Source organism: Felis catus, chromosome F1, assembly GCF_018350175.1.
Source record: "Felis catus isolate Fca126 chromosome F1, F.catus_Fca126_mat1.0, whole genome shotgun sequence".
Lineage (NCBI taxonomy): Eukaryota > Metazoa > Chordata > Mammalia > Carnivora > Felidae > Felis > Felis catus.
In genome coordinates this window covers 59,212,161-59,236,632 of record NC_058384.1, presented here as the reverse complement: position 1 = coordinate 59,236,632, position 24,472 = coordinate 59,212,161, and the positions used below count along the sequence as shown (strand labels likewise).

At 43.6% G+C, this 24,472-nt stretch overlaps 1 protein-coding gene and 1 long non-coding RNA gene across 2 annotated transcripts in view; one reads left to right on the top strand and one right to left on the bottom strand.

Moving 5' to 3' along the window:
- Window positions 1-3,644: 3,644 nt before the first annotated feature.
- Window positions 3,645-24,472, top strand: part of LOC109495769 — a 32,219-nt gene continuing 11,391 nt past the window's right edge. The window contains exon 1 of the long non-coding RNA XR_002151437.3: window positions 3,645-3,897. This is a non-coding gene — a long non-coding RNA (uncharacterized LOC109495769). The remainder of the gene's footprint in view (window positions 3,898-24,472) is intronic.
- On the bottom strand, window positions 10,307-21,659 carry FAM177B (family with sequence similarity 177 member B). Its single transcript, XM_003999530.4, has 5 exons — window positions 20,908-21,659; window positions 14,867-15,221; window positions 14,116-14,182; window positions 11,536-11,633; window positions 10,307-11,231 (listed from the first exon to the last, which is right to left on the bottom strand). Exons 2-5 carry the CDS (start codon window positions 15,038-15,040, stop codon window positions 11,049-11,051), a joined length of 522 nt encoding a protein of 173 aa, XP_003999579.2. The 5' UTR covers window positions 15,041-15,221; window positions 20,908-21,659; the 3' UTR covers window positions 10,307-11,048.

Sequence of the window (24,472 nt, the reverse complement as noted above, 5' to 3'; positions counted from 1 at the left end):
AGTCAGTTAAGCTTCCGACTCTTGATTGCGGCTCAGTTCATGATCTCACGGTTCTCAGGATTGAGCCCCCACATTGGACTCTACGCTGGCAGGACAGAGCCTGCTTGGGATTCTCCCTCTCCCTCTCTCTCTCCCTCTCTCTCAATCTCTCTCTCTCTCTCAAAATAAATAAACCTAAAAGCAAATAAAAATACATTAAGGAGGGCATGGGGTATTGGTAATATTGTTTCTTCGTCTGGGTTTTGGTTATATGGGTGTGTTTAGTTACGAAAATTTATTGAGCTGATATGTGTACCTTTTTCAAGACAAAAATTTCAGTAATGCACCGGCTATCAAGGATTTAGAAAAATGGGCATCCAAAATCCTTTTGGCACTAAGATAACATAGTAAGACGTTAGAAAAGGATTTTGGGCAAAATCTGTTCCAGAGATGCCCATGAATCCAGTAATCTACTCCTAGGGGATCACCTAAAGAGACACTTGTGTGAAATTATTGCCTAAATGGATAGTCACCCATGCATTATTTGTAAGAGTAGAAACTTGGACACAGCTGTCCCTTGGCTGTCCCTTTAGATCTATCCCATCAAATAGAACTTAGATGAAATCTCACACAAATCTCAAAGCTTTTCTGGTTACTCTAGCTATTAAAAAATAGATTCGCTCATCAGATGTTAACAATTTCCAGACTAATTGAATATCAAAGCTTTAATGAATCATCCACTTTTTTTTTTTTCTTTAGAGGAGGAGGGGAAGAGAGAGAGGGGTTTAGAGGATCCAAAGCAGCCTCTGTGCTGACAACACACAGCCGGATGTGGGGCTCAAATTCACGAACAGTGAGGCCATAACCTGAGCTGAAGTCAGATGCTTAACTGACTGAGCCACCCAGGGGCCCAGAATCATCCACTTTTAAGCCCCCAGATGAGCTTCTCTCTGAAGTTGGCCACATGAGTCCTGGGGTAGTACAACTCCCTTACCTGTGAACTAGGTGAAAGTAAGTAAGTGACAAAGCAAATGTGCAGATGTTAAAATTTGCGAAAGAACAAAAAGAATACATAAAGTTATGTGAATTGTCATTATACAAAAAATTAATAACAGTGGTTGTCTCCAGAGAGGAGAACCAGGTGTCTTACTTATATCCTTCTATACCTTCTAAATTTTCTACCATGTATGTCCATTGCCTTGTCAAAAAATAAACGGGATAAAGAGAGCCATAATATAGTGTTAGGCAGAAATGACATAACATTACAATCCCATTTTTAGAAACCATATATATGTGGATTTTAACCAAGAACTTGATTTTATTCTCCAAGTTATAGATTTCTGTATTGTTTTAATTTTTCAATGAGCTTATGGTTTATACGTAGAAAAGATATTCCCATTTATAAAATATGTAAATAAGCACATTTTGAAGTTGAGGGAAGGTGTTTAGGAATCCTGGTTCTTGTTTGGCATTGAGTGAAACATGTCAGTTTTCTGCTGTGCAGGGTGCATTTTGGTTGACAGAACATATAGTATAAGAACAAGGCCAGCCACTATTGTGGCCTGTTGTTATGCAAATATTGTACAGATCTACTTAATCTGATCAACAAATCATTGTGTCATGCCACTTTTACCGAAGATGAGTCATAGTGTCCTCAAACACTCTAAAAATGAGATATTTCTGTTTCAGGAGTACAATCTTACCAATGATTTAGAAGGTCATTTTCCTGAGGCGCCTGGGTGGCTTAGTTTGTTGAGCGTCTGACTCTTGATTTTGGCTTGGGTTATGATCCCAGAGTCCTGGGATTGAGTCCCGTGTTGGGCTCCTTGATGAGCATGAAGCCTGCTTGGGATTCTCTCTCTCTCTACCCCTCCCCTGCTCATGCTCTCTCTCTCTCTCTCTCTCAAAAAAATAAAAAATAAATTTTTTTTTAAAAAGGTCATTTTCTTCTCAGCTACTCAGAAGGACTGAAACCTCTCCTTGTTAACCAAACACAATCTATACTTGTGAAAAGATACCAGCCATGAGGAAATCAAAATAAAAGCATAGCCATCAGGATCCAGAAGTCAGAATTAGAAGTCTAGGCATAGCTTCCATTGAAATGCCTACGAAATTCCATATTGCATCATCCGTTCTAAAGCAAGGATAAGTAGGGCTGGCCTTGAGGAAACAAATAATAAGGAGAAGGTTTGGGAGATTGCAGATTAAGAAACAAGATTTTTTAAAAATGTGGTGTTCAAATTTTTAAAAATTGTGTGTGGTCAGAGGATTTAAGCCTGGCTACCTTGGATAAACTCCTCTGAAGACACTCCCACTTCACAAATCTACTGGAAGCTGAGATGTAGTTTGTCCATACCCATCAGGCTTCTATTTCCATGGCACAGATAAAGGAATGGTTCTTAAGTCCAAAGTAGTTTTTTTCTGAAGTTCAAGGACACTAGCAAACACTAACTTCAGAGTCAACCAGTAATGATATATTTATTAAATACTATGCACACAGGTAAGTTTACTACTCTAAAACTCTTTAAAGATATTTAAAACTAGACATCTAAATCACAGCTCTTGGACTCTTCTGATCCAATGGGGTAGATAAAAACATACTAAGGGGGTGCCTGGCTGGCTCAGTCAGTAGAATATGGGACTCTTGATCCAGGATAGTTGAGTTCAAGCCCCACATTAGCCATTATATATATATATATATATATGAAACCTTTAATCCAGATATAAAATAGACACATATTGGGGTTCCTGGGTTTCTCAGTTGGTTAAGTGCCCTACTCTTTATTTCTGCTCAGGTTATGATCTCATGGTTTGTGAGATCCAGCCCTGAGTCAGGCTCACCTTGACCGTGCAGAACCTGCTTGCGGTTCTCTCTCTTTCTCTGCCCCTCCCATGCTTGCACACACACTCTCTCTCTCTCAAAATAAATAAATAAACTTAAAAAAAAATAGATGCATATTTAGGAGAAACTACACAAAATTGTGAATATCTAGAACTGTGAGCATCTATTAAAGAAGACTTTGGTGTAAGAAAATCTATCTTGGGGTTTAGCTGAAGAAATTCAGATATTGAATGAGCAGAAAGGCTTACTCATAAACAATATCTGTAGTTATTATATTTTAATTTAATGAGTATTTATTATGGTCTCAATTTGCTTATGGAATGACTGCGATGTTATAAAAAACGATCTCTTACAGGAGTCATGGCCTTTAGAGTGCTGAATAGAGAGCCCAAAACTTTAAAGCAACCAAAATATTCTCAAGAGGTTAATGGATAGGGGCACCTAGGTGGCTCCGTTGGTCAGGTATCTGACTTTGATTTCGGCTGAGGTCATGATCTCACAGTTGGTGAGTTCAATCCCCCCGTGGCTCTGCCCTTGACAGCACAGAGCCTGCTTGGAATTGTTTGTCTCCCTCTCTTTCTGCCCCTCCCCCATGGTCTCTCTCTCTCTCTCTCTCTCTCTCTCTCTCAATAAATACTAAAAAAAAAAAAAAAAAAAAAAAAAAGAAGAGGGAAAGCAAGAACGAAAAGGAAAGAAAGAAAAAGAAACGCTTTTCCGAGGTGGGATCTCTCCAACCAGGAAGCTGTGCAGGTGGTCGCGGACCAGCCCGAGCTCCACCGCAAGGAGGGCCCTCCGGCCCCTCCCCGGAATGGTGGGGCCAGTACTGCGCCTGCGCCAGCCGCGCACTCAGGGAGGCCCGCCGGAAACCTGGCAGGAGCAAGTGCCTAGAGAAGAGGGGTTACAGGAGCGGGCTGTCGCGGCCACAAGGCCTCTGCCTAATTCCAAGCCCTGACCTACACAAGGGTACAGAGTCCCCCTGAAGGGAAAGCTGGGGGAGTCGGGACCGACCTGCCGGGTCGGGGCCTGGTGGACTGCTCGGTATCTTCACTGAGGGCCCCCGGGAGCCTGGATTACTGGTAAGTGCAGGACCCCAACAGGCAGCCAGTCCAAAACGGCACTAACTGTCGCTAGTTTAAAGCAATGGCTTCAGAAAGACTCTTTGAGGGGGTGGAGGAGGGGGGTGCTTCCTCCGCCCTGTGTCCATGCGGGTGTTTCGGGAGCAAGTGGAGCTCCACAGGCCTAGAGGGCCCGGATGGCCGCCACAAGCCGATGGGGGCTGCGTAGTGCGCATGCGCGAGCCGGGAATCAGGGTAGCGGGCGACCGGCACACGACAAGTGTCTGGGCCATCAGGGTCACGGGACCAGGCTGTTGGGGGTCCAAGGCATCTGCCCGATTCCAAGGGTTCACCTACACAAATGTGCATATTCCCGCCGGAGGGAAGAGCTGGGGGGGATCTGGATGGCCCTGCCAGGTGAGGCGCATGATAGGGATACCCTCCACTTAGACCCCCCAGAGCCCGGATTGCTGGAGAACCCTGGGAACCAGTGGGCAGCCGGTCCAAATCTGGGCCGACTGTCGCCAGATTAAATCTGCCACCTCAGAAATATTTTCTGGTCTTGGGCTCCCTCCAGCCTTCAGGTGGGCCTGAAGCTTGGGTCATTCTGGTGGTTGGAGTTCCTCTCGGAGCCGCTGGGGCCTGGAGAGCCCCATGCAGCCCAAGGTGGACGGATACGGTGCTGACTGCGCGTGCGCAGGCCACAAAGGTCATGGTAGCGGGGACTTGGAACAGAGCAGATGCAGGGATTAGTCAGGTCAAGGAGCAGGCTATTTGGGGGTGCCTGGCGTCTGCCTAATTCCAAGCCTCCTCCTACACAATATGCCTATTTCCCCTGACAGCAAACCTGGAGGACACCGACTGCCTTGCCAGGGTGGGGCAAGCTGACTGGTGTCTGATAGGAGACACCAGGGAGCACTGGTGGCTGGAGAGGCCCCTGCTCCTGGGGGGCTTGATTCGGGAGAGAGATTTGTGTTTGGTATTCCTGCACAGCTCTGGAGCAAGGGGTAACAAGGGCCATCCTGTGACCTGCTACTGGGCCAGGACCCGGCTCAGAAGGGGCAGAGTCACAGCCGTGGGCTCTTGGGAGAAAGCTTGGATCTGCCAGTGTCTAAGCTCTCACTACACAAAGGCTCCTGTTCCCTCTGAAGCCAGATAGGGAGATTGCTCTAAAGCCTTGTTTGGAGGGACTGAGCTGTCCAAGAACGAGACACATGGGAGCTCTTGTTTGTTGATAACTTTAGGCACCTATTAGCAACACTTTATTTTTTCTTTATTATTTTTTTTTAACGTTTATTTATTTTTGAGACAGAGAGAGACAGAGCATGAACAGGGGAGGGGCAGAGAGAGAGGGAGACACAGAATCGGAAACAGGCTCCAGGCTCTGAGCCATCAGCCCAGAGCCTGACGCGGGGCTCGAACTCACGTACTGCGAGATCATGACCTGAGCTGAAGTCGGATGCTTAACCGACTGAGCCACCCAGGCACCCCATAGCAGCACTTTTAAAAGGGAATTGACTTTCGCTACCTTTGCAGCCTCAGTACTATATCATGTTGTGGTGGCATCCCAGGAGAACATCCAGGTGGTTAGACCAGCCATGGCACCAGAGGCTTGGAGGGCCTCACTGCCCAAGGCCTGATGAAGGGGTGTGTGCCGTGTCTGTGTATGCTATGTGGTACATGGTGGCCAGAGATCTGGAACAGTCCAGCGGTTATCCTAAGCAACAGGATCAATGGCTCAGCTCTTGGGGGACCTAAGGCACCTGAATAATCCAAGCCTTAACCCAACCAATGTGGCCATTGCCCCTGAAGGCAGATCTTGGGTGGGAACTTGCCAGGGGCAGGCCAGGCAGGGCTGGCTGGGGTTACCTCCTGTCAGAGACACCTGGGAGCCCTGGTTGCCCAAGAGGCCTCTGCTCCTAGGGTCCTGGGTCAGGAGAAGGAGCTGTGCATGTGGATCCTGGCAGCTCTCTGAGCAAGGGGGTCCCCAGACAGTCTGTGACCTGGTAGCCACCAGGACCTAGTTCAGAGGAATGGGGGCACTAGGATTGGCTTTTGGGAGAAACTAGGCCTGTGAGAATTCCTCTGTTCCTCATTGGCTATTTGCTGAACACCATAGTTCTTTACAAAATGGACTTTTCTGTAGACTGCACGCCTGCGTTCACAACAAAGCCGCTAGCTCTCCCTAGCGTAAGTGATTTAAGAAAGAGACCAAAGCAGAAGCCATAGTCTCTCTTATAATTTTCTCAGAAGTGTCACACCATCACTTCTGACAAATTCTATCGGTCACATAGACAGCCCTGGTTCAATTTGGGAAGGGCTGCATGGGACAAGAGTACCAGGAGGCAAAGATTATTGGGACCATTTGAGAGACTGGCCGCGCAAAGCCTGGATGTCCTGATAATTTAGCTGTCTGGAACTTAAGGCCAAGAGGAGGACAGAGATTTCTGTCTCTTTGGTTGATAGCACCTAAAACAGTAACTGGTACATAGAAGGTGCCCAATCAATATTAAAAGGATGAATTGATATTAAGGGAAATGTGAACTTATCTTGCAGCCACCGCCTGGAGCTCTGGAAGCTGGTTTCCATTTGTTTTCATTAATATATTTAGCTCAAGATTTGATTGGTTTGCGATCACTGACCATAAGGGAAAGCAACCTCCATTCTTTCAGAGGAAAAGAAAAGTAGGTTGAGAGTATAATATTTGCTGGCTAAAATTCACTCCTGCAAATATCACACTTTGGTTTGCCTAGTTCTCTAGAATCAGCACTGGGTGGATATCTTCCAGGCTACGAATGAGAAAAGTAGAAAAGAGTACATCATGGGGTCTATTTTGAAGCAACGTAGCAAATAAAGCAGAGACAAGGTTTTACTGTGATCTGACACCTGAGACACAAATGACCAGTGCTTCACTGGTAGGTAGGCTTCGCCACTTTCCCTGCCACATCATAACTTCAGATTTCCTTTATCTTGAATTTGAACTAACAGGGCCTGTCAGATGAAACACTAGACTCAGTCCTTGGTGAGGATAAACCACTCAGACTCCACCCCACAATTCTCATCAATATTAATAGTTATAATTGGTATTATGACTTAAGTACGTAATTAGAGCCATGTGCATTTCCTCAATTTTCACATTTTATCCTCAGAACAGACATGGGGTGCATCTACCTTGTTTACTTTAATCCTCTTCTGAGATCCATGGTCACCCAGAAATAGGTCTTGTATTCATGTCGCTGCTACATGACTCCACTTCCCTGGTCACAACTGATTAGAGGAAGGGATGGTCAGCTCAGCAAAAAAGGGCTAATCAGATTCTATGTCCTGTGTGTTTGGAATTGGGACCGAGGGGCAGTCACTTGAACACGCGAGTTATAAAATGTTACGGATTTGACACCAAAAGCAAAACAACAAAAGCAAAAATAAACAAGTGGGACTACATCAAATTAAAAAGCTTCTGCACAGCAAAGGAAACCATCAACAGAATGAAAAGACAACCTAGTGAAAGGGAGAAAATATTTGCAAATCATAAATCTGATAAAGGACTAATGCCCAAAATACATAAAGAACTCATACAACTCAATAGCAAAAGATAAAAACTAAAAACAATTTTTTAATCCAATTAAAAAAATGGGAAGAACATCTTGTGTATAGACATTTTTCCAAAGAAGACATACAGATGACCAGCAGATATATGAAAAGGTGCTCAACATCCCTAGTCATCAGGAAAATGTGAATCACAACCCCAAGGAGGTATTCCTTCACATCTGTTAGAGTGGCTATCATCAAGAAGACAAGAAAAAGCAAGTGTGGGTGAGGATGTGGAGAAAAGGAAACATGTATGCATTCTTGGTGGCAATGTATATTGGTGCAGCTACTACGGAAAACAGTATGGAGGTTCCTCAAAAAATTAAAAGTAGAACTACCATGTGATCCAGCGATTCCATTTCTGAGCATTTTTTCAAAAAAAATGAAAACACTAACTCAAAAATACAAATGCACCATGTTTATTGCAACACTGTTTGCAGTCACCAAAACAAGGAAGGAAGCTAAGCAACTATCAGTGGATGAATGTTAAAGAAAATGTGTTGTCCATGCATGTGTGTGTGCGCACAAGCACACACACACACGCACACACACACACACACACACACACACAGTGAAATATTATGTAGCCACGAAAAGAAGGAAATCTTTCTGTTTGCAACAACATGGATGGACCTGGAGGACATTATTATGCTAAATCATATTACATCAGCTATTCTGACTTATGAAATAAGTCAGACAAAGAAAGACAAACACTGCATGATCTCACTTATATGTGCAATCTGAAAACAAATCAACCAACCAACAAAAACAAACAGCAATAAAAATTCAAACTTCTAGATACAGTGAACCACCTCTGGTGGTTGCCAGAGGTGAGGGATGTTGGGTGGGTGAAAAGAGTGAAGGTCGTCAACAGGTACAAACTTCCAATTATAAAATAAATAAGGCATGATGACTTTAATTAATAACATTGTATATTTGAAAGTTGCTGAGGGAGTAGATCTTGAAAGTTCTCATTACAAGAAAAAAAATCGGTAACTGTGTCGTGGATGTTGACTAGACCGTGGTGATGATTGCACAATATATACCAAATTAATCATTAGGTTGTACACCTGCAACTAATACAACATTATAGGTCAATTATATCTCAATAAAAGTAAAGATTACAAAATAAAAGAGCTATGGAGTGATCTTTCTCATGTGTAGGAAAGATGAGAAATGGAGAGAGTAGTACTTATGTATGTGTTTACCAGATTTGTTCTAGACCTACTGAAATTTATGTGCCCTTGGGGTCCATGAAATACCTTAATATCCTTCCAAAAAATATTTTTTTGTTGCATGAGCTAGTTCACATTGAATTTGCTTCCTGTATCAAATCTGTTTTACCCACAGGGACATCGGGAAACTGAATAACTTGCACAGGGCCATTGGGTTACAAAGAGGCAGCAGAGCTGAGATTTAATCAACATCATATTGACTCTTGAGCCTATCATTTATCCCATACTGCCACTATTAGGAAGTGTTTCCCCTTCTCAGCTCACTTAGGAGGCTCACACTCCTTAGTGTTAATTGTGGCCATGTGACTTGCTTTGGTGGAAGAAACATAATCAGAAGTGACATGATTCATTCTTAGTGGAGAGATTGGTTGCCAGAGCTTCCCTATCCACTCCATTTCTGCTTCGGCAGCCCTGAAAGCATCACAGTATGGAGGATCCAGAAGATCAAAGATGCATCCCCCACTTAGCCAACACACAGAGGACACTCTGGGAAGCCACCTCAACTGACAGTGGACTTCTTATGAGAACGAAATAAACTTGTGTTGTTTCAGGCCACTGAGATTTTAGAGTTGTCTGATTATGCAGCAAAACTTGTCTTATCATATATTCAACGGACTACACCTTACACCTTATTCTCCAGGCCTTCTCTTGATTTCATGTCAAATCAACTCCAACTTCCCCTTGTCTTAGAGCTTTTATTTCAGTTACATAGGACTGCATAACAAGCCACTCCAAAACTTAAAACAGTAATGATTTCTTACTTCTCATGATTCTGTGGGTTGATGGGGCTCAGCTGCAGGGTTCATCTACTTCACATGGGATAACAGAAGGTCACTTATGCGGCTGCATTTGGTGAGGAGAGTGGCCGGGACTGGAATGTGCGAGACAGACGTTCATCCTGGGGAACCTCTTTCCATACGGCCTCTCACTATTCAGAAGTCTAGCCCAAGCCTCTTTACAATGTAGAGTTTCTAAGACCACATGTTCCCATTTGCAAGTGCTTATCAGGCCTCTACTTGCATCACATTTGCTACTATCTCATTGGCTGAAACAAGTCACATGGCCAAGCCCAGAGTCAATGTAGATGGGACTGTACCAGGGTGTGAATTCCAGAAGTCATGGCTCTTTGGGGACTTTCAGTGTAACCATCTATAACAGCCATTAATTAAGCATTAACATCGAGTTGTCAGTTTTCAAAGTGTTTCCACATTTATTATCTCATTTTGTTTAACAACAACCCTTGAGGAATAAATATATGCCACGCCTATTTTACAAAGAAAGGGACTAGGGCTCAGAAATCTGGACACCTAAAATCACACAACTAGTAAATGGGAGAATTAAGACTTGACCTCAGGTCTTATTACTGCAAGTGCTGTGTTTTCTGTCACCTCACAGCTACCTCTGGCTAGCACGACCAGTGATATCTAGCTGTGATTTCCATGTTTGATCTTTCCAGGTTTTTATTTTATTTTTTTTAATTTATTTTTATTTTTTTTAATGTTTATTTATTTTTGAGACAGAGAGAGAGCATGAGCAGGGGAGGGGCAGAGAGAGAGGGAGACACAGAATCCGAAGCAGGCTCCAGGCTCTGAGCTGTCAGCACAGAGCCCAACGCGGGGCTTGAACTCACGAACTGTGAGATCATGACCTGAGCCCAAGTCGGACGCTTAACTGACTGAGCCACCCAGGTGCCCCTGATCTTTCCAGGTTTTTAAATTTTGCTGGCAAATAAACAAGCTCATCCATTTTTCCAAATACTTTTTCCAGAGTTTAGGTGGTGGTGGTTGTTGTTGTTGTTGTTGTTGTTGTTGTTGTTGTTGTTTAACTGTGTGGAGGGAAATGTACCCAATTCTCAAAGACTTTGATGTATTGAAACAGAATTGCTAGCAATGTTTGCTTATTGTAAAGCAAGCCCCAATTAAGGCAGGGTGGTTACTGGGAAGCACCCACATTACACCAAACCTTGAAAGGGGACTTAGACTTCATAATGCCCAAAGTTTCTTCTGAGGAACAGAGATTCTTTTCTGCACCCTAGCCCCATGGTGAAGAGTTTTCAGCCCCAAACTGGCAGATCCAATTCCTTAAGTCATTTACACTTCTGTGCAAATGTCAATACTAATAGATCACAACCAGGGAAGGGGGCTTTGGGGGGAGTTGAGTTGGAGGCTTATAAAATTGAGAAAGCATCCATAATTATTCTCATCACTGCTTTGCAATCACTGGATGCTAGAGAATAAATCACAAGGAGATGAAAATCAGGACTGGCTCAGAAGCACTACCTATGGCTGTTGCCATGGTCGTCAGTGGTGGTGGAACAGACATCCAGAGGAACCACAGTCCTGCTGCCCATTATGAGCTGAAATCAGCTGCCAGGCCCTCCCTGGGTGAGGCGCTCCGCCGAGGAACACCCTCCACAGTGTCCTGTTGTCTGGTTCCATACTCTTGGCCCCCAGCCTCCAGATGACACTTTTCATTAGGAACCTTGGTTGGCCGGGCCTTTGGCCCATTCCCTTCACTTTCCTTGTCACTTTCCTGGTATGGAGAGAAAGAAGGAAAACTTTACCTGTAAACCAAATACCTTTGAACTCCCCCTTTTACATAGACACCCCTGAAAGAACCTTCTTTCTTTAAGCAATGTCAGGCTTCACGTTCAACCAACTTCTGCGACCCATCTCATGACACTCTAGCTTCACACAAGAAAGGCAAACACGAAGCATCATGGAGTGAAATTGTGCATGGCTACCAGGTGGGAAAATGCCTCCTACGGAGCTGAAGTGCAAGCAACCAACCTTCCCATGTCAGGGCTCTTGGTGTCTTCCATCAGGATGTCACATACCTTATTTTGTGTCCTATGGTACTCATTTAACACGTACTGATATTTGGGTTGAGTAAGACCAAAGAAGGTAGCAAATCTTCCACCAAGAAATTCACATGCTGAAAGAAAGAACAGGCATCTTGGTAAGCTGAACTGATGACTAAAACTTAGAGTCATTTAAAGTGAAGAATTTAAACTTGCCTGCCGGTGATCCATTACCACACTTAACTTTAAGGCTGACAAAAGATTTCAATTGCTCTGGACTCTCAGAAAGTTCCAGGACTCACAAGGAATTGTTATATCTTCTGTCTCCCCGTGGGATTACATCTAAACAATCCTTTCCGGATGGGTATGTCAGGAGAGATTTTCAAAATACCTACTTCCAGGTGCAGCGTTGGCCCTAAGCAATCAGAATAGATGCTTTGGTTGTGAAAGTTGGGGGTCAAGGTTTAGCATTAACAGTGGTTTCCTGGCGGTGTCTCCTGGACACCTAGAAATGTTTTCCTTTAGAATTATAGGATTTCTGACACCCTACCCCCCACGACCCCACTTTCTGATCCCGAAGGCTTTTCCTCTTCTTGGGATGTTGCTCATATAGTACATCAAAATGGTGCTCTCCATTTTTTAAAATGTGTTTTATCTTTTCAAAAATACTCTAGCTCCTTAATCTGTTTGTTTGCCACAGTGCCTGGTACATGTATATAAGAGGAGTTTCTAAAGTATTAGAATAAATCTTAGGAGGCTTTCCTGCTTATGACCTACTAGAATTTTACCTTGAAAACACTAGTTACGGTTTCATGTGGGTGTCAGCTCTATCCAGAGTTCCTGTGTAGAGACCAGGGTGCTGACTGCTAGCATTTGTATGCCTCTCCTACAACCTGGAAGCCCCAAGCAGATGCACTTCAACGCTACTTGGAACCTTGAAGGCAGCGTGATTCCCCATATGTCTTGTCCCTACCATCCTAAGTCACAGCCCAACATGGAAATCACTACAGTCCCTGTTCTCCTTTACATTCTCATAAGGCTGTATTGAGTTTTGCTTTTACCTGACCTAATCTCCTAGGGTGTTCTCCCTCCAAAATATTTCACCTCTTTAAACAATCTTGTCTCAACTAAACACATAGAGCTCTCTAGAAGACAGCATTTTTTTCTGCCAGTGTACTATGGTCGAGGTAAGATTGGTATCTCACCTGGGTTCCCAAAGGAACTTACAAATCCCTAACCCTGTATCCTGATGTAAAAGCACTTGCCCTCTGAGGCTCATACCATCTGACTAAATCACCCCATCATTACTTTTTACTGTAGTTTAAAGACTTCCCTCCCCTCCCCTACCCCAGTGACTATTGTGGTCCCTAAGCTGAACTTAGCCATACTTTCATAGCACTCTCAAGTCATATATCCGCATTACTCATTACTAAGTGTTTTCATCGGTGGTCCCTATGCTCCTTCTAGCCCGGCGGTTGTGACAACAAATTGTAATTAAAGGCATGTTTACTAGCCTATAATATCTATTGAATATGGAGTCCCTTGAAAGCAAAGCCTGTCATTTGTCTTTGTGTCCCAGGGACCCACACAGTGCCAAACACACATTGGCACTCAATAAATGTTTACTTAATGAATGAATGAAGATCAATTCCTCAGAGCTATGGCTATACTTCGTATTTTCTTGAATTTTAATTTTTGTATTTTTTTAAAGTTGTTTCCTTCCTGCTGTACATACAAGAATACGCAAATTAGAAGGAAATGAGAAGGGGCGCCTGGGTGGCTCAGTCAGTTGGGCGTCCGACTTCAGCTCAGGTCATGATCTCACAGCTTGTGGGTTCGAGCCCCGTGTCACGCTCTGTGCTGACAGCTCAGAGCCTGGAGCCTGTTTCAGATTCTGTGTCCCTCTCTCGTTCTGCCCCGCACCCACTCATGCTCGCTCTCTCTCTCTCTCTCTCTCTCTCTCTCTCTCTTAAGAATAAATAAAACATTTTAAAAAATTTAGAAGGAAATGAGTAATTAGATGTTGCCAATTGTGTTTTAAAGAAAATTGGTGAAAGTCGAGCAAAATAAGATTCAGTGTTTCATCTGTTATAAATAGCTGCTTAGGCCATTCACTTTGTCCCTGAGAAGGGTCCATAAAGTCCTTGTTCATAACAGAGTCATTATGATCAGGGAACTTGGAACTGTGTCATAGAAAAATAGTTTTAAAAAAACCTTGGAAGTTTATTCAGGTGAAGAGTCACCTTAGGGATGGGGGAGGCTATTGTCTTCGAATATTTGAAGCTCTGTCCTATGAAAGAGGAATCTAGACTTGTTTTATATGACCTTAAGAAAGACAACTAAGATCAATGGGAATAACTTTAAAAGAAGACAAAATATAAGGTAGAATTTACTAAAAAGAGTTGGAAAGAGATGGAAGGGTCTGCCTGAAGATGTGAGGTTCTACACCTTTGGGAATGTTCAAGCATAGATCAAGAAGGGACTAGGTTGTCCCTTATTCTGGATGCCAGGGAGTGGATTAAACTACTGGAAGGCCCAACGAACACTGAGGGCCTATAAGTCTACATCTTGTATTTAGGACTAAATAAATAAAGAAATAACCTTGGCAGTACTTACTAGAAAATGAGGTGCTTGCTATTCGCCCTGCCCAAAACCATAGGTACGACTGCCATGAGAGTCTAGACTGAAAAAAAGAAAGAAATCAAGTTAGAGTAATTAATAACAAGAGTAGAGATTTCAAATGCTTCATAGTGTAAAGCATTTACATGTAGAGATTTCAAAATGCTTTATAGCATATTACATTTTCTTTCTCACACATGAGAAATGTGAAGTTATCAAAACTGAAAGGGCGGGCCTACGCCGGCCGACTCCATCTTGTTCTGTGTCCTTCACCTAGACCACGCCTCCTCCCCTTGAGTAACCTCCCTCTCACCCATTCAAACTTCCTGATCAAAACACGCCCAGCAACCTGCATAACAGGACTCTGACCCTTCCCCAGCCAATTGACCGAGGCCACGCCCCTTCCCCAGCCAATCGGCTGCCCCTAGACCCCTATAAAACCTTTGTGCTTTTGAAACTCGCTCTCGCTCCCTGGTATCTCACCGCTGCGTTGGTGCAGGTAGGGGATTGAGCTCGAGCTAGCTCAAATAAAGGCTCTTTTGCTTTTGCATCGGACTCGGCTCCCTGGTGGTCTTTGGGGATCACGAATTCTGGGCGTAACAAAAACTATGAGTTGACTATAAACTCCAGGAAGTAAGACAAGGGGAACAAGGAGTTAGCTTAAAACCGTATTTCCTACAAACCTTGTTTGGCTTAATCTCTTATTCATTAAGCCCCCATGTTACTAATATTGACACTCTGAGCTTACAGGATCATGTGTTGAATTTGTTTTCTGTTCCTTTTTTTCCTCCTCTTCCTCCTCCTCGGTGCTGTATTCTTCCAGGATGTCTCCATCAACAAAATGGATAATTCTTTTGGGAGTAGTTCTTTTGGAAGACCTACTTTTCTCTAATTCTGACTTCTGGAAACTGTCTTTTTCCATAAGGAAATAAAACAACTAGTGAATTTAAAACAGGGCACCTTCAGGCCAGTTGCCCAGGGCAGTGTTTATATAGCTGAGAGGTGTCTAGTTATTTTCAATGGATGGTAAAGCTAGAGAATTCAGATGTAACCGTAGCTGCGATCTCATCAATTCTTCAAATCCAAGGAAGGACTGTTCAGTTCTGTACCAAAATGGAAAAAAAAAAAAAATGTAATTAGTAGCAAAAATGTGGACTTTGAGTCTTCAAACAAAAATTTAAACAGTTCCCTTACCTCTTATTCATTACAAAACCAACAAATACTAGTAGAAAGAGGCCACTAAGGTGTGGAAGTTTCCCAATTATTTCAATAAAGAGCGAGAGGCAATGTAAGTAGTGATTAAGAGTGCAGGCTTTGCACAGAGAAGAACAAATTTGTCAAGTATATACCTGGTAAAGGACTTATTTTCAGAATATGTAAAGAGCAATTACAATTCAACAAGTAAAAGACAAGCAACTCAACTGAAATGTGGGCGAGGGATTTGAACAGATACTTTATCAAATAAGATTTACAGGTGCCAGCTAAACTTAGGAAAAGACGCTCAATGTCATTAGTCATTAGGAAAATGCAAATTGAAACCATAATGAGATATCACCCTCACTAGAAGGCTAAAATTTAAAGGACTGAGGAATAAATGGAGCAGCTAGAACTCTCACGTTGCTGGTGGGGATGCAAAATGGTGCAGCCACTTTGGAAAACAGTTTGGCAGTTTCTTAAAAGTTAAACAGGTTCTTACCATATAGTTTTGTTCTGGGACCCAATTCCAAGATGGAAGTGGGCAGAGATTTCCCCCACCAACAAGCAATTCTCAAATTGTCAGGACACCAGCTGGATGTCCTACAATTCAACTCGATTCTGACACTACCCACCCACCTCTTCCCTTACTTCAGAGGCCAATCACAAGCCCAGGTTGTTATTTGTACTTCTGACCTACTGGCTATAAATCAGAGGTTCCCACAACCCCCACTTTGAGTTAGATTAATTTGCTAGAGCAACTCGGGAAGTCTGTTTACTCACTAGATTATCAGTTTATTATAAAAGGATAGAATTTGGGGCGCCTGGGTGGCTGAATCGGTTAGGCGTCTGACTTCAGCTCAGGTTATGATCTCATGGCTGGTGATTTCGAGCCCCGCTTCAGGCTTTGTGCTGACAGCTCAGAGCCTGGAACCTGCTTCAGATTCTGTGTCTCCCTCTCTCTCTGCCCCTCCCCTGGTCTCTCCGTCTCAAAAATAAATAAACAACAACAACAAAGGATATAACTTAGGAAGAGCCAGATGGAAGAGGTGCACAGGGCAGGGTATAGGGAAAAGGCACAGTGCTTCTGTGTGTTCCCTGAGCACAACATGCTCTCTGAAGTTCCATGGGTCCACCAACCTGGGAGCTCTCCTCCCACCCTGTTTTGTTTGTTTGTTTTGGAGGCTTCATCACCGAGGTCTGGCTGATTAAATCATTAGCCGTTGGGCACTGGTGATGAATTCAACCTCCAGCCCCTGGGGGATGTCAGGAAGTGGGAAGGAAATCACCTAATCACAGGGTTGGTTCTTGCAAGTCACCTCATTAACATGACAAAAGACACTTGGTCCTCTCAACAGTTAGGAAATTCCAAAGATTTTAGAAGCCCTGGGCTAGAAATGGGAAGACCACGTATATAGTTATTAAAAATCACAGTATCACACGTCTAGATGTTTACCCAAGAGAAATGAAAACATTTCCATCTAAAGATTTGTATCTGAATATTTATAGCAGCTTTATTTGTAAGAGCCCCAAACTGAAAACAATCAAAATGTCCATTAATGAATAAACCAAATGTGATACATTTGTTCAATGAAATACTATTTAGTGATTAAAGTATTGGACACTTATATTTTTATTTATTTATTTATTTTGAGAGAGAGAGAGAGAGAGAAAAGGGGAAGGGCAGAGAGAGAGGGAGACTGAGAATCCCAAGCAGGCTCTGCACTGTCAGTGCTGGGCTCAATGCAGGGTTCCATCCCACAAACCATGAGACCATGACCTGGGCTGAAACCAAGAGTCAGTTGCTTAACCAACTGAGCCATCCAAGTGCCCCTTTGGACATTAATATTTGCAACACTATGAATGAATCCCCAAAACATCACGCTAAGTGAAAGAAGCCAGACACTCTATATTAAATGATTACATTTATATAACATTTTAGAAAAGGCAAAATTATAGTTGTAGAAAACAGATGAGTGTTTGCTGGGGAGGATGGGGGGAGAGATAACTACAAAGGGACAAAAGGGAACTTTCTCGGGCAATAGAAATGTTCTAACAGATATCATGATTGTAGCAGCGGTTACTCAACTATACATTTGTCAAATCAAATTCTACACTTAATGATGAACTTTTGGGGTGATGGGGTGGTCTGTGGGGTCTGGAGCCGATGGCCAAGAAATAATTCTTGAAGACGTCTCTGGTGCAAAAAGGTGATTTTATTAAAGTATGGGGACAGGACCATGGGCAGGAAGAGCTGCACTGGGGTCATGACGGGTAACTCATTATATACCCTCAGGTTGGGAGGGGGTCAGGGATAGATTAAATCTCTAAGGAATTTTGGAAGCAAGGTTTCCAGGACCTTCAGGGGCTAGCTGTTGCTAGGGAAACACCATTTATCACTGTTTAATAAAACTTTAGTCCTGAGACCCTTCAGATACATATCAGGGGCCATAAACTTGGAGCATGATTGCCAGGATATATCTTGGGGCAGTTGACATAAAGGAAGTAGACTTATGGGGGAGGTGTAAGCCAAGGTTCTCGTTTGCAAAGTGTCATCCTTGAGGCCTCTGAGCTCCTAGAGGGAGGTCACTCTGCTGGTCTCAAGGATTTATCAATGGGCTGTAGGCAGTAAGGGAATTTCATTTCTCATTTGCCTTAGTTTCCCACATCACCATGGCAAGCAATTAAACCCCTTTCCTTTGTTCTTGGGTAGCCAGGCAGGTCAGAGAAATATCACACATATTCCAACGGGGGGTGGGGGGGGGGGCAGCCTGTATTTTGTCCTCAGCCTGCCTCTTGCTCCCCCATCAGTTAACACTGGTTAATATCTCAATAAATCTCACCAGTTTGGGAGCCAGCCTGCCTAGGTTTAATATCCCATTACTTACTATCTCTGGGCCTTGGTTTCCTTATCTCTAAAATAAGAATGATACAGTTTGAGCATATCTTTGAATATAGTACCAACCTTATAAAATGAGAATTAAACGAGGAAAGACACAGCAAGGAGTTAGAACAATTCTTAGCAAATATCAAGTGTCTAATAAAAGCTAGGTATTATTAAGTACCTATCACTTCCGTAACAGTGTACATGTTCTAATGTGGTAAGCACACTGTTGTCTTAATGAGTACTTAATATATTTGAAGATTATGTCAGCAAATGTGGCAGACTGAGTTGATGTGAAAGTCCTCTTCCTGTTCCAAATTCACAGAAATGCTGGATACAATTAAACAAAATACTAAACCAAGCTGTGAGAAGAAAAGCTAGCAAAAACGAGTATCCGTGCCCAAGGCTGGATACTCCCCTTGCATACTTTTGTCTTCCGTAATCTTGTCTGCCTCCTCCACCAACTACCTGTGTAGCATCACTGGTAAAGGCCCCCTCCCCTGTTTCTTTGATCTCTCAATCCCCTACCATCCCAGCCATGAAAGGAGTCCCATGTCAAAGTTTGGGGCTCAGCCTTTGGAGGTGACTCCGCTGGGCCGGCACTGGTGTGCAATGAATAGCCTTTTCCGATTCCCAGAGTGCACATGGCTGGTCTCTTCCTGGGCACCGAGTATTTGCTGTAACAGCTGGACTGAGGATGTAAGAGAGGCAGAGAGACTGGAAGGAAGCCTAGGTATCAGCAAAAGAAGGAAAACTGAAAATCCTAGGGGTGAGCTAAAGCTGGGATGGTTCCTGAGGGTTTCAGAACTGGATACAGACCTTGGGGCTAAAGGTTTAACACTGGTGCAGAGAGGAGAGCCCAAATCACAGACCCTGCGAATATGAGGAGCCAGCCGAAGTGAAATACCTGAGTAAAACTAAGATAAATAAATTACAATCTTAATCTGTAAATTATGGACTGGAAAAACGCCTACTGGCTTATCAAAGTGGAAAAACAATTTGTCATCTCCTGGCAACATGGGTAGAAACAGTCACTGAAAAATACTGGAACCCCAGGCCAGTACCAAATGCTGGGTGCGGCCAGATTCAGAGTGCTCAGGTGGGGTGAGGCCCGGCAGTGAAGCTTCGGGACCCACAGCTGCCAGAAGCAAGCACAAAGCCACCTGAGAGGGAAGCTTCAAGAAGATAAGGTACACGGGACCTGCACTAAAAACACCCCCTGCTGAGGATGCCATGGCAAAAATTTACAAATCCCAGGAAGAAACCAACCCTCCTGAGGACGTTACCGAGTTGTCACCCAAGAGTCGGGAGTAATAGAGCAACACAGAACTTTACAATGATTATGGTTAATATATTCAAAGAGATAAAGGAAGCAAGACATAATATCCCAAAGGAACAGGGTGATTTGAAAAAGAACGGAACAGAAATTCCAGGAACGAAATGTATAGTCAACGCAGGATATGTTGGATGTAGATTGAACAGTGAAGCAATCTCTCATAACCCAGCATAAAGAGAGAAATGTTCTGTTAACATCAAGGAAAAGCTTTGAGATATGAAGAATGGATGAGAAAGTTCAATATGTGTTGAATGGGAGTTCAGAGGAGGTGAATGGAAAGGACAGGGGAGGTAATGTTTGAAGACACAATGGCTATGAACTTTCAATATTTGGGTTTTTTTTTTAAGTTTATTTATTTATTTTTGAGAGAGAGAAAGCACGAGTGGGGAAGGGGCAGAGAGAGAGCATCCCAAGCAGGCTCTGCACAGCTAGTGCTGGACATGGAGCTTGAACCCACGAACCATGAGATCATGACCTGAGCCGAAGTTAGGAGTCGGACTCAGCCAACTGAGCCACCCAGGCGCCCCTAAAAGTTACTGTAGAGACAAGCCTATGCAAAGAAGGACACTCAGACCCTCCCCTGGGCCCCTAAAAGCAGGAAATCTATGAGAAAGGTAGCCTCCCTGGACCAGGAGGTAAAGAGACATCCTTATCACCAGAGATGAGACGTTTAGAGCCAAGAAGGCTGTACAAACAATCCTTGTTACTTTTTACTAATTTGCTATCCCAGCCCAAAGTCTGTTTACAATTCCTCACTAATTGAAACTCCAATTAGTTAACATTTCTCTGTCTTGTCAATTCCTCACGGATTTATTGCCTCTCTGTCTAAAAGGTGTAAAAATTGCCTGCCTTGGTCATTTCTTTGGGTCTCAATTTCATTATTGGGCCTCTGTGTACATGTAATAAAACTTTTTTTTTCTCCTGCTAATCAGTCTCATGTAAATTTAATTCTTAGTCCGACTGGAAGGCCTTGAGCATAGAGAAGAATTTTTCATTCCCTTCAGGGGATGTGAATAAATCACCGAATCTTATTGGTACAACGCTGAGTTTATGTCGTTGTCAAAGGTTAGGGTTGCAAAAGACCTGTCAAGGGTTAAATTTGTCAGCAAAGTGATATGAGGACAGAGGACCCAGCATAGGGTCCTCTAAGGAGACTTGAGCAATGAATACACAGGGTTTTGCCGACTGACTTAGTGACAGCATATCACTAAAGAACCTCAGCAAGAAATAGAAACGTTGTTACCATTTAGTTTCTGATGCCAAAAAAGCAGCAAACAGTAACTTAATTTGGTGTTAAAGACAGTGCCACGTGAAATAAAACACATCCTACAACAGTAATCAGAAGGAAATACAAACATTTTTGAAAGCAACTCACCTACATTTATTCCTCTGCTTTTTCCTTCATTGCTTTTATTCGTTATGTCTGGCTTTGAAGGTAGTACAAAATTCGGTGCCAGAAGTTGTTCGGTAGATGACAAATCAGAGAAGCTAGGCTGAGGCCAGACAGAGCCCTGGGATATGCCAACGCGGAAGCATTCTCTGTGTGCTATTTACAGGGCGGAACGTGTTTGAGTTGTGGGAAGGTCAGTTATATTTACACATCCGGCAGTGAACGAACCCAGTGGGCACCAAACTTGTCTGCAGATTAGAATCCTCTAAGGGTCTTGTAAAAAATTCAAATGGCAGACCACACCCCGGACCACTGAAGTCACCATCTCTATGAGTGGGACATGGCATCAGGTGTTATCGTTGTTGTTGCTGTTGTTTTGTAGTTTATTTATTTTTGAGACGCAGTACATGTGCACGCACCAGCGGGGGAGGGGCTGAGACAGAGACAGAGACTCCCAAGCAGACACCTCGCTGTCCTCGAAGAACGCAGCATGTCGACCCCACAGATCATGAAATCGTGACCTGAGCTGAAATCCAAAGTCTGATGCTTAACCCACAGCCACCCAGGTGCCCCTGGCATCTGTTATTTTTGAAGCTGTCCGGGTGATCCCAATGTACAGGCAAGTTTCCTAAGGAAACCAGTGCCCTAAGGAAACCAGTGCCCTAAGGATGTGGGAAAAGATACAGTGATTTGCTGCACATGAAGCTAGTACCAAGACATCTCGTCTATTTTTTTTTCAAGAGGGTTTTTTTTGTTTTTTTTTTTGGTTTTTTTGCCTTCTGCCTTCTGAGCCTCCCCTTCCCCCCCCACCAACCTTGCTCCAACCTTAAAAACTTAAATATCAAAAGTTTAAGAATAAGGCCTAACAGGGGCACCTGGGTGGTTCCATCGATTAAGTGTCCAACTCCGGCTCAGGTCATAATCTCATGGGTTTGTGGGTTCGAGCCTCGCATTGGGCTCTTGGCTGACAGCACGGAGCCTGCTTTGGATCCTCTGTGTGTCTCTCTCTCTGCCCCTCCCCTTCCCCCACACATACTCTCTCTCAAAAACATTAAAAAGAAAAAAAATGAATACGGCCTAACAGCCCCACTGTGGTTTATTGTACTTCACTCCTCTGAAGACCATCTCCCAGTTCATACATTTCCAAACCAAATGAAGTACCCCATCCCCCATATACCTGGCTTACCCCCTGGTTTATACCCCCGTTACTTGAATTACAGACAAATGATATCTGCTGGCCCTCTAAAGAAAATACTGGTTTCTTTTCTTCATGATAACAGTGTTGGGAGTTAAATAAGCATTTATAGCTTTTAATTCAGGGGGCTCTAAAGGGAAGCCATGAGGAGAGAGGAGAGAAAAAGGGGAAAAAAGGTGAGAAAGAGCTCTAACTTATAATGGAGTTAGTGTTTTTCTGCCACCTACTGGACTCTTTAGGATGTGCTATGCAAAATTACAGAACAACGTGGAATCTACTTATTTTTATTTACAAAAACCTTGGGAGCACCGCCAATTTCCCACCATGTACGTAGACATGGATGTTTTGCAAGTGACCTTTCAGAAGGCTAAATATTCCCTACAGCATGCTTTTTACCTCTGTTTAATTCTTTTTTTTTTAAGGTTATTTATTTTGAGAGAGTGAGCACGAGTGGGAGAGGGGCAGAGGAAGAGACAGAGAGAATCCCAAACAGGTTCCACGCTCAGCGCAGAGCCCAAGGCAGGGCTCCATCCCACGACCCTGGCACCATGATCTGAGCCGAAATCAAGAGTCCGACACTCAACCCACTAAGCCACCCAGTCTCCCCAACCTCTATTTAATTCTTATGAACACCTCTACTTTTTGTTTCTTAAAAACCCCAAATCTAGTTTATCAAGGATTGTGCCAAGTATATATAGTATAATTAAAAGGCCATATAATCTCCCCAACCTTTCAATATTGGAGTACCTCCCGGTTCAGTGATGGAATCACTTCTGTTTTTATGTATTCATTCATCAATGAATAGATATTCATCTCATTGAGTCCTATGGCTTTAAATGCTACCTACATGTAAATTTATATCCAATAATTTTATCTCCAGGTCAGACTTTTCCTTGAATCTCAAATTCAGAGACCCTACTGTCTACTCAACATTGCTTCTTGGGTGTCTAATAGACATCTCGGTCCTGATGTGCCTAAATCTTTGCTCACACTTCCAGTGCACCCTTCTTCCTGCACACCCCTCCCCCAGACACATACTCGTACCTCCTCCAGCAGTCTTTCCATTTCAAAAAATGGCAATTCTATTCTTCCAGTTGTTCGACCCGAGTCCTTGGCGTCATTCTTGATTCTTTTCCTTTAGCCACACCCCCCATTAAATCCATCAGGAAATCCTCTTGGATATTTCTGGAATCCTCATATGACCACTCCACCCTGGTCTAAGCCATCATCTCTCGCCTAGATTGTGGCCGTGGCCTTCTATCTGTCCCCCTACAGTCTATACTCAAGAAGGCAGCCAGAGTTGTAGAATCAGATCATGTCACTCTGCTTAAAATCCACAAGGGATTTGGGGTCCCTGGGTGGCTCGGTCGGTTAAGCGGCTGACTTCGGCTCAGGTCATGATCTCACAGTCCCAGAGTTCAAGCCCCACATCGGGCTCTGTGCTGACAGCTCTGAGCCTGGAACCTGCTTCAGATTCTGTGTGTGTGTCTCTCTCTGTGTGCCCCACCCCCCTCACGTTCTGTCTCTCTCCAGCTCTCAAAAATAAATAAAAATGTTTAAAAATTAAAAAAAAAGAGCATTAAAAAAGAATCTGCAAGGGGTTCATATGGCACCTGTGGGAAGGCTCAGTGGGGGACGGAGGAAGCCCAAGTCCCTGCAATAGCCTGCAAGGCTGTCCATCTGGCTCTCGATACTTTTCTGATCTCATTTCGTGCCGACCACCTCTCCCCACACTCAACACACTGGCCTTCACATTATGGTTCCCTGACCACAGACTCTCCCCCTACAAGGACCTTGTAGCTGTGGTTCCCAGGACTAGTCCTTCCTCCCACAGACTTTGAACTCTTCTCTCTCAAGGCACCTTCCTGTCCCCTTCACCACCACCACCACCACTCAACATGCTACTAGTTTTTCTCCTGAGCACTTACACCTTGCACAAACTCTGATTTTGCCTATCTCCCCCTCCCTTCCCTCCCCTGCCTGTCGTCTGGCCAGAGTGGGAGGGGCTTTACCTGTGTGTTTCCCGTTGTGTCTCCTGCCCCTACACTACCTGAGACAAGGCTGACACTCAGTATTTGCTTAATAAATGAACCATACGTTTAGATCATTTTAATGGGTGAGGGAAGGTATTATGTAATAGATTGGAAAACTAAGGAGAGAACGGGCTTGTAGTTGTCTCTATTTCTGATGCTAAAATGGCTGCCTTTTGTTTCACATTTTTCTCACTACATTTGCACATTACTCATTTCATTTTTATCAACTCCTTCACTGACACACGGCATTGGAATCCGTACCAGCAAAATCACACATGAGTTCTACATCTTGGCATTGAGCTTCAGAAAGATATCGTACCTA

What these genes read in the sequence shown, in the direction of transcription:
- FAM177B (XM_003999530.4), bottom strand. Translation starts at nt 15,040, where the DNA reads ATGGAAAAAGACAGTTTCCAGAAGTCAGAATTAGAGAAAAGTAGGTCT. An exon ending in AGCAAGCACCTCATTTTCTA is followed by an intron (nt 11,634 to 14,115) that starts GTAAGTACTGCC and finishes TCTTTCTTTCAG; the next exon opens with CATGTGAATTTCTTGGTGGA. An exon ending in ACCATAGGACACAAAATAAG is followed by an intron (nt 11,232 to 11,535) that starts GTATGTGACATC and finishes TCTCCATACCAG; the next exon opens with GAAAGTGACAAGGAAAGTGA.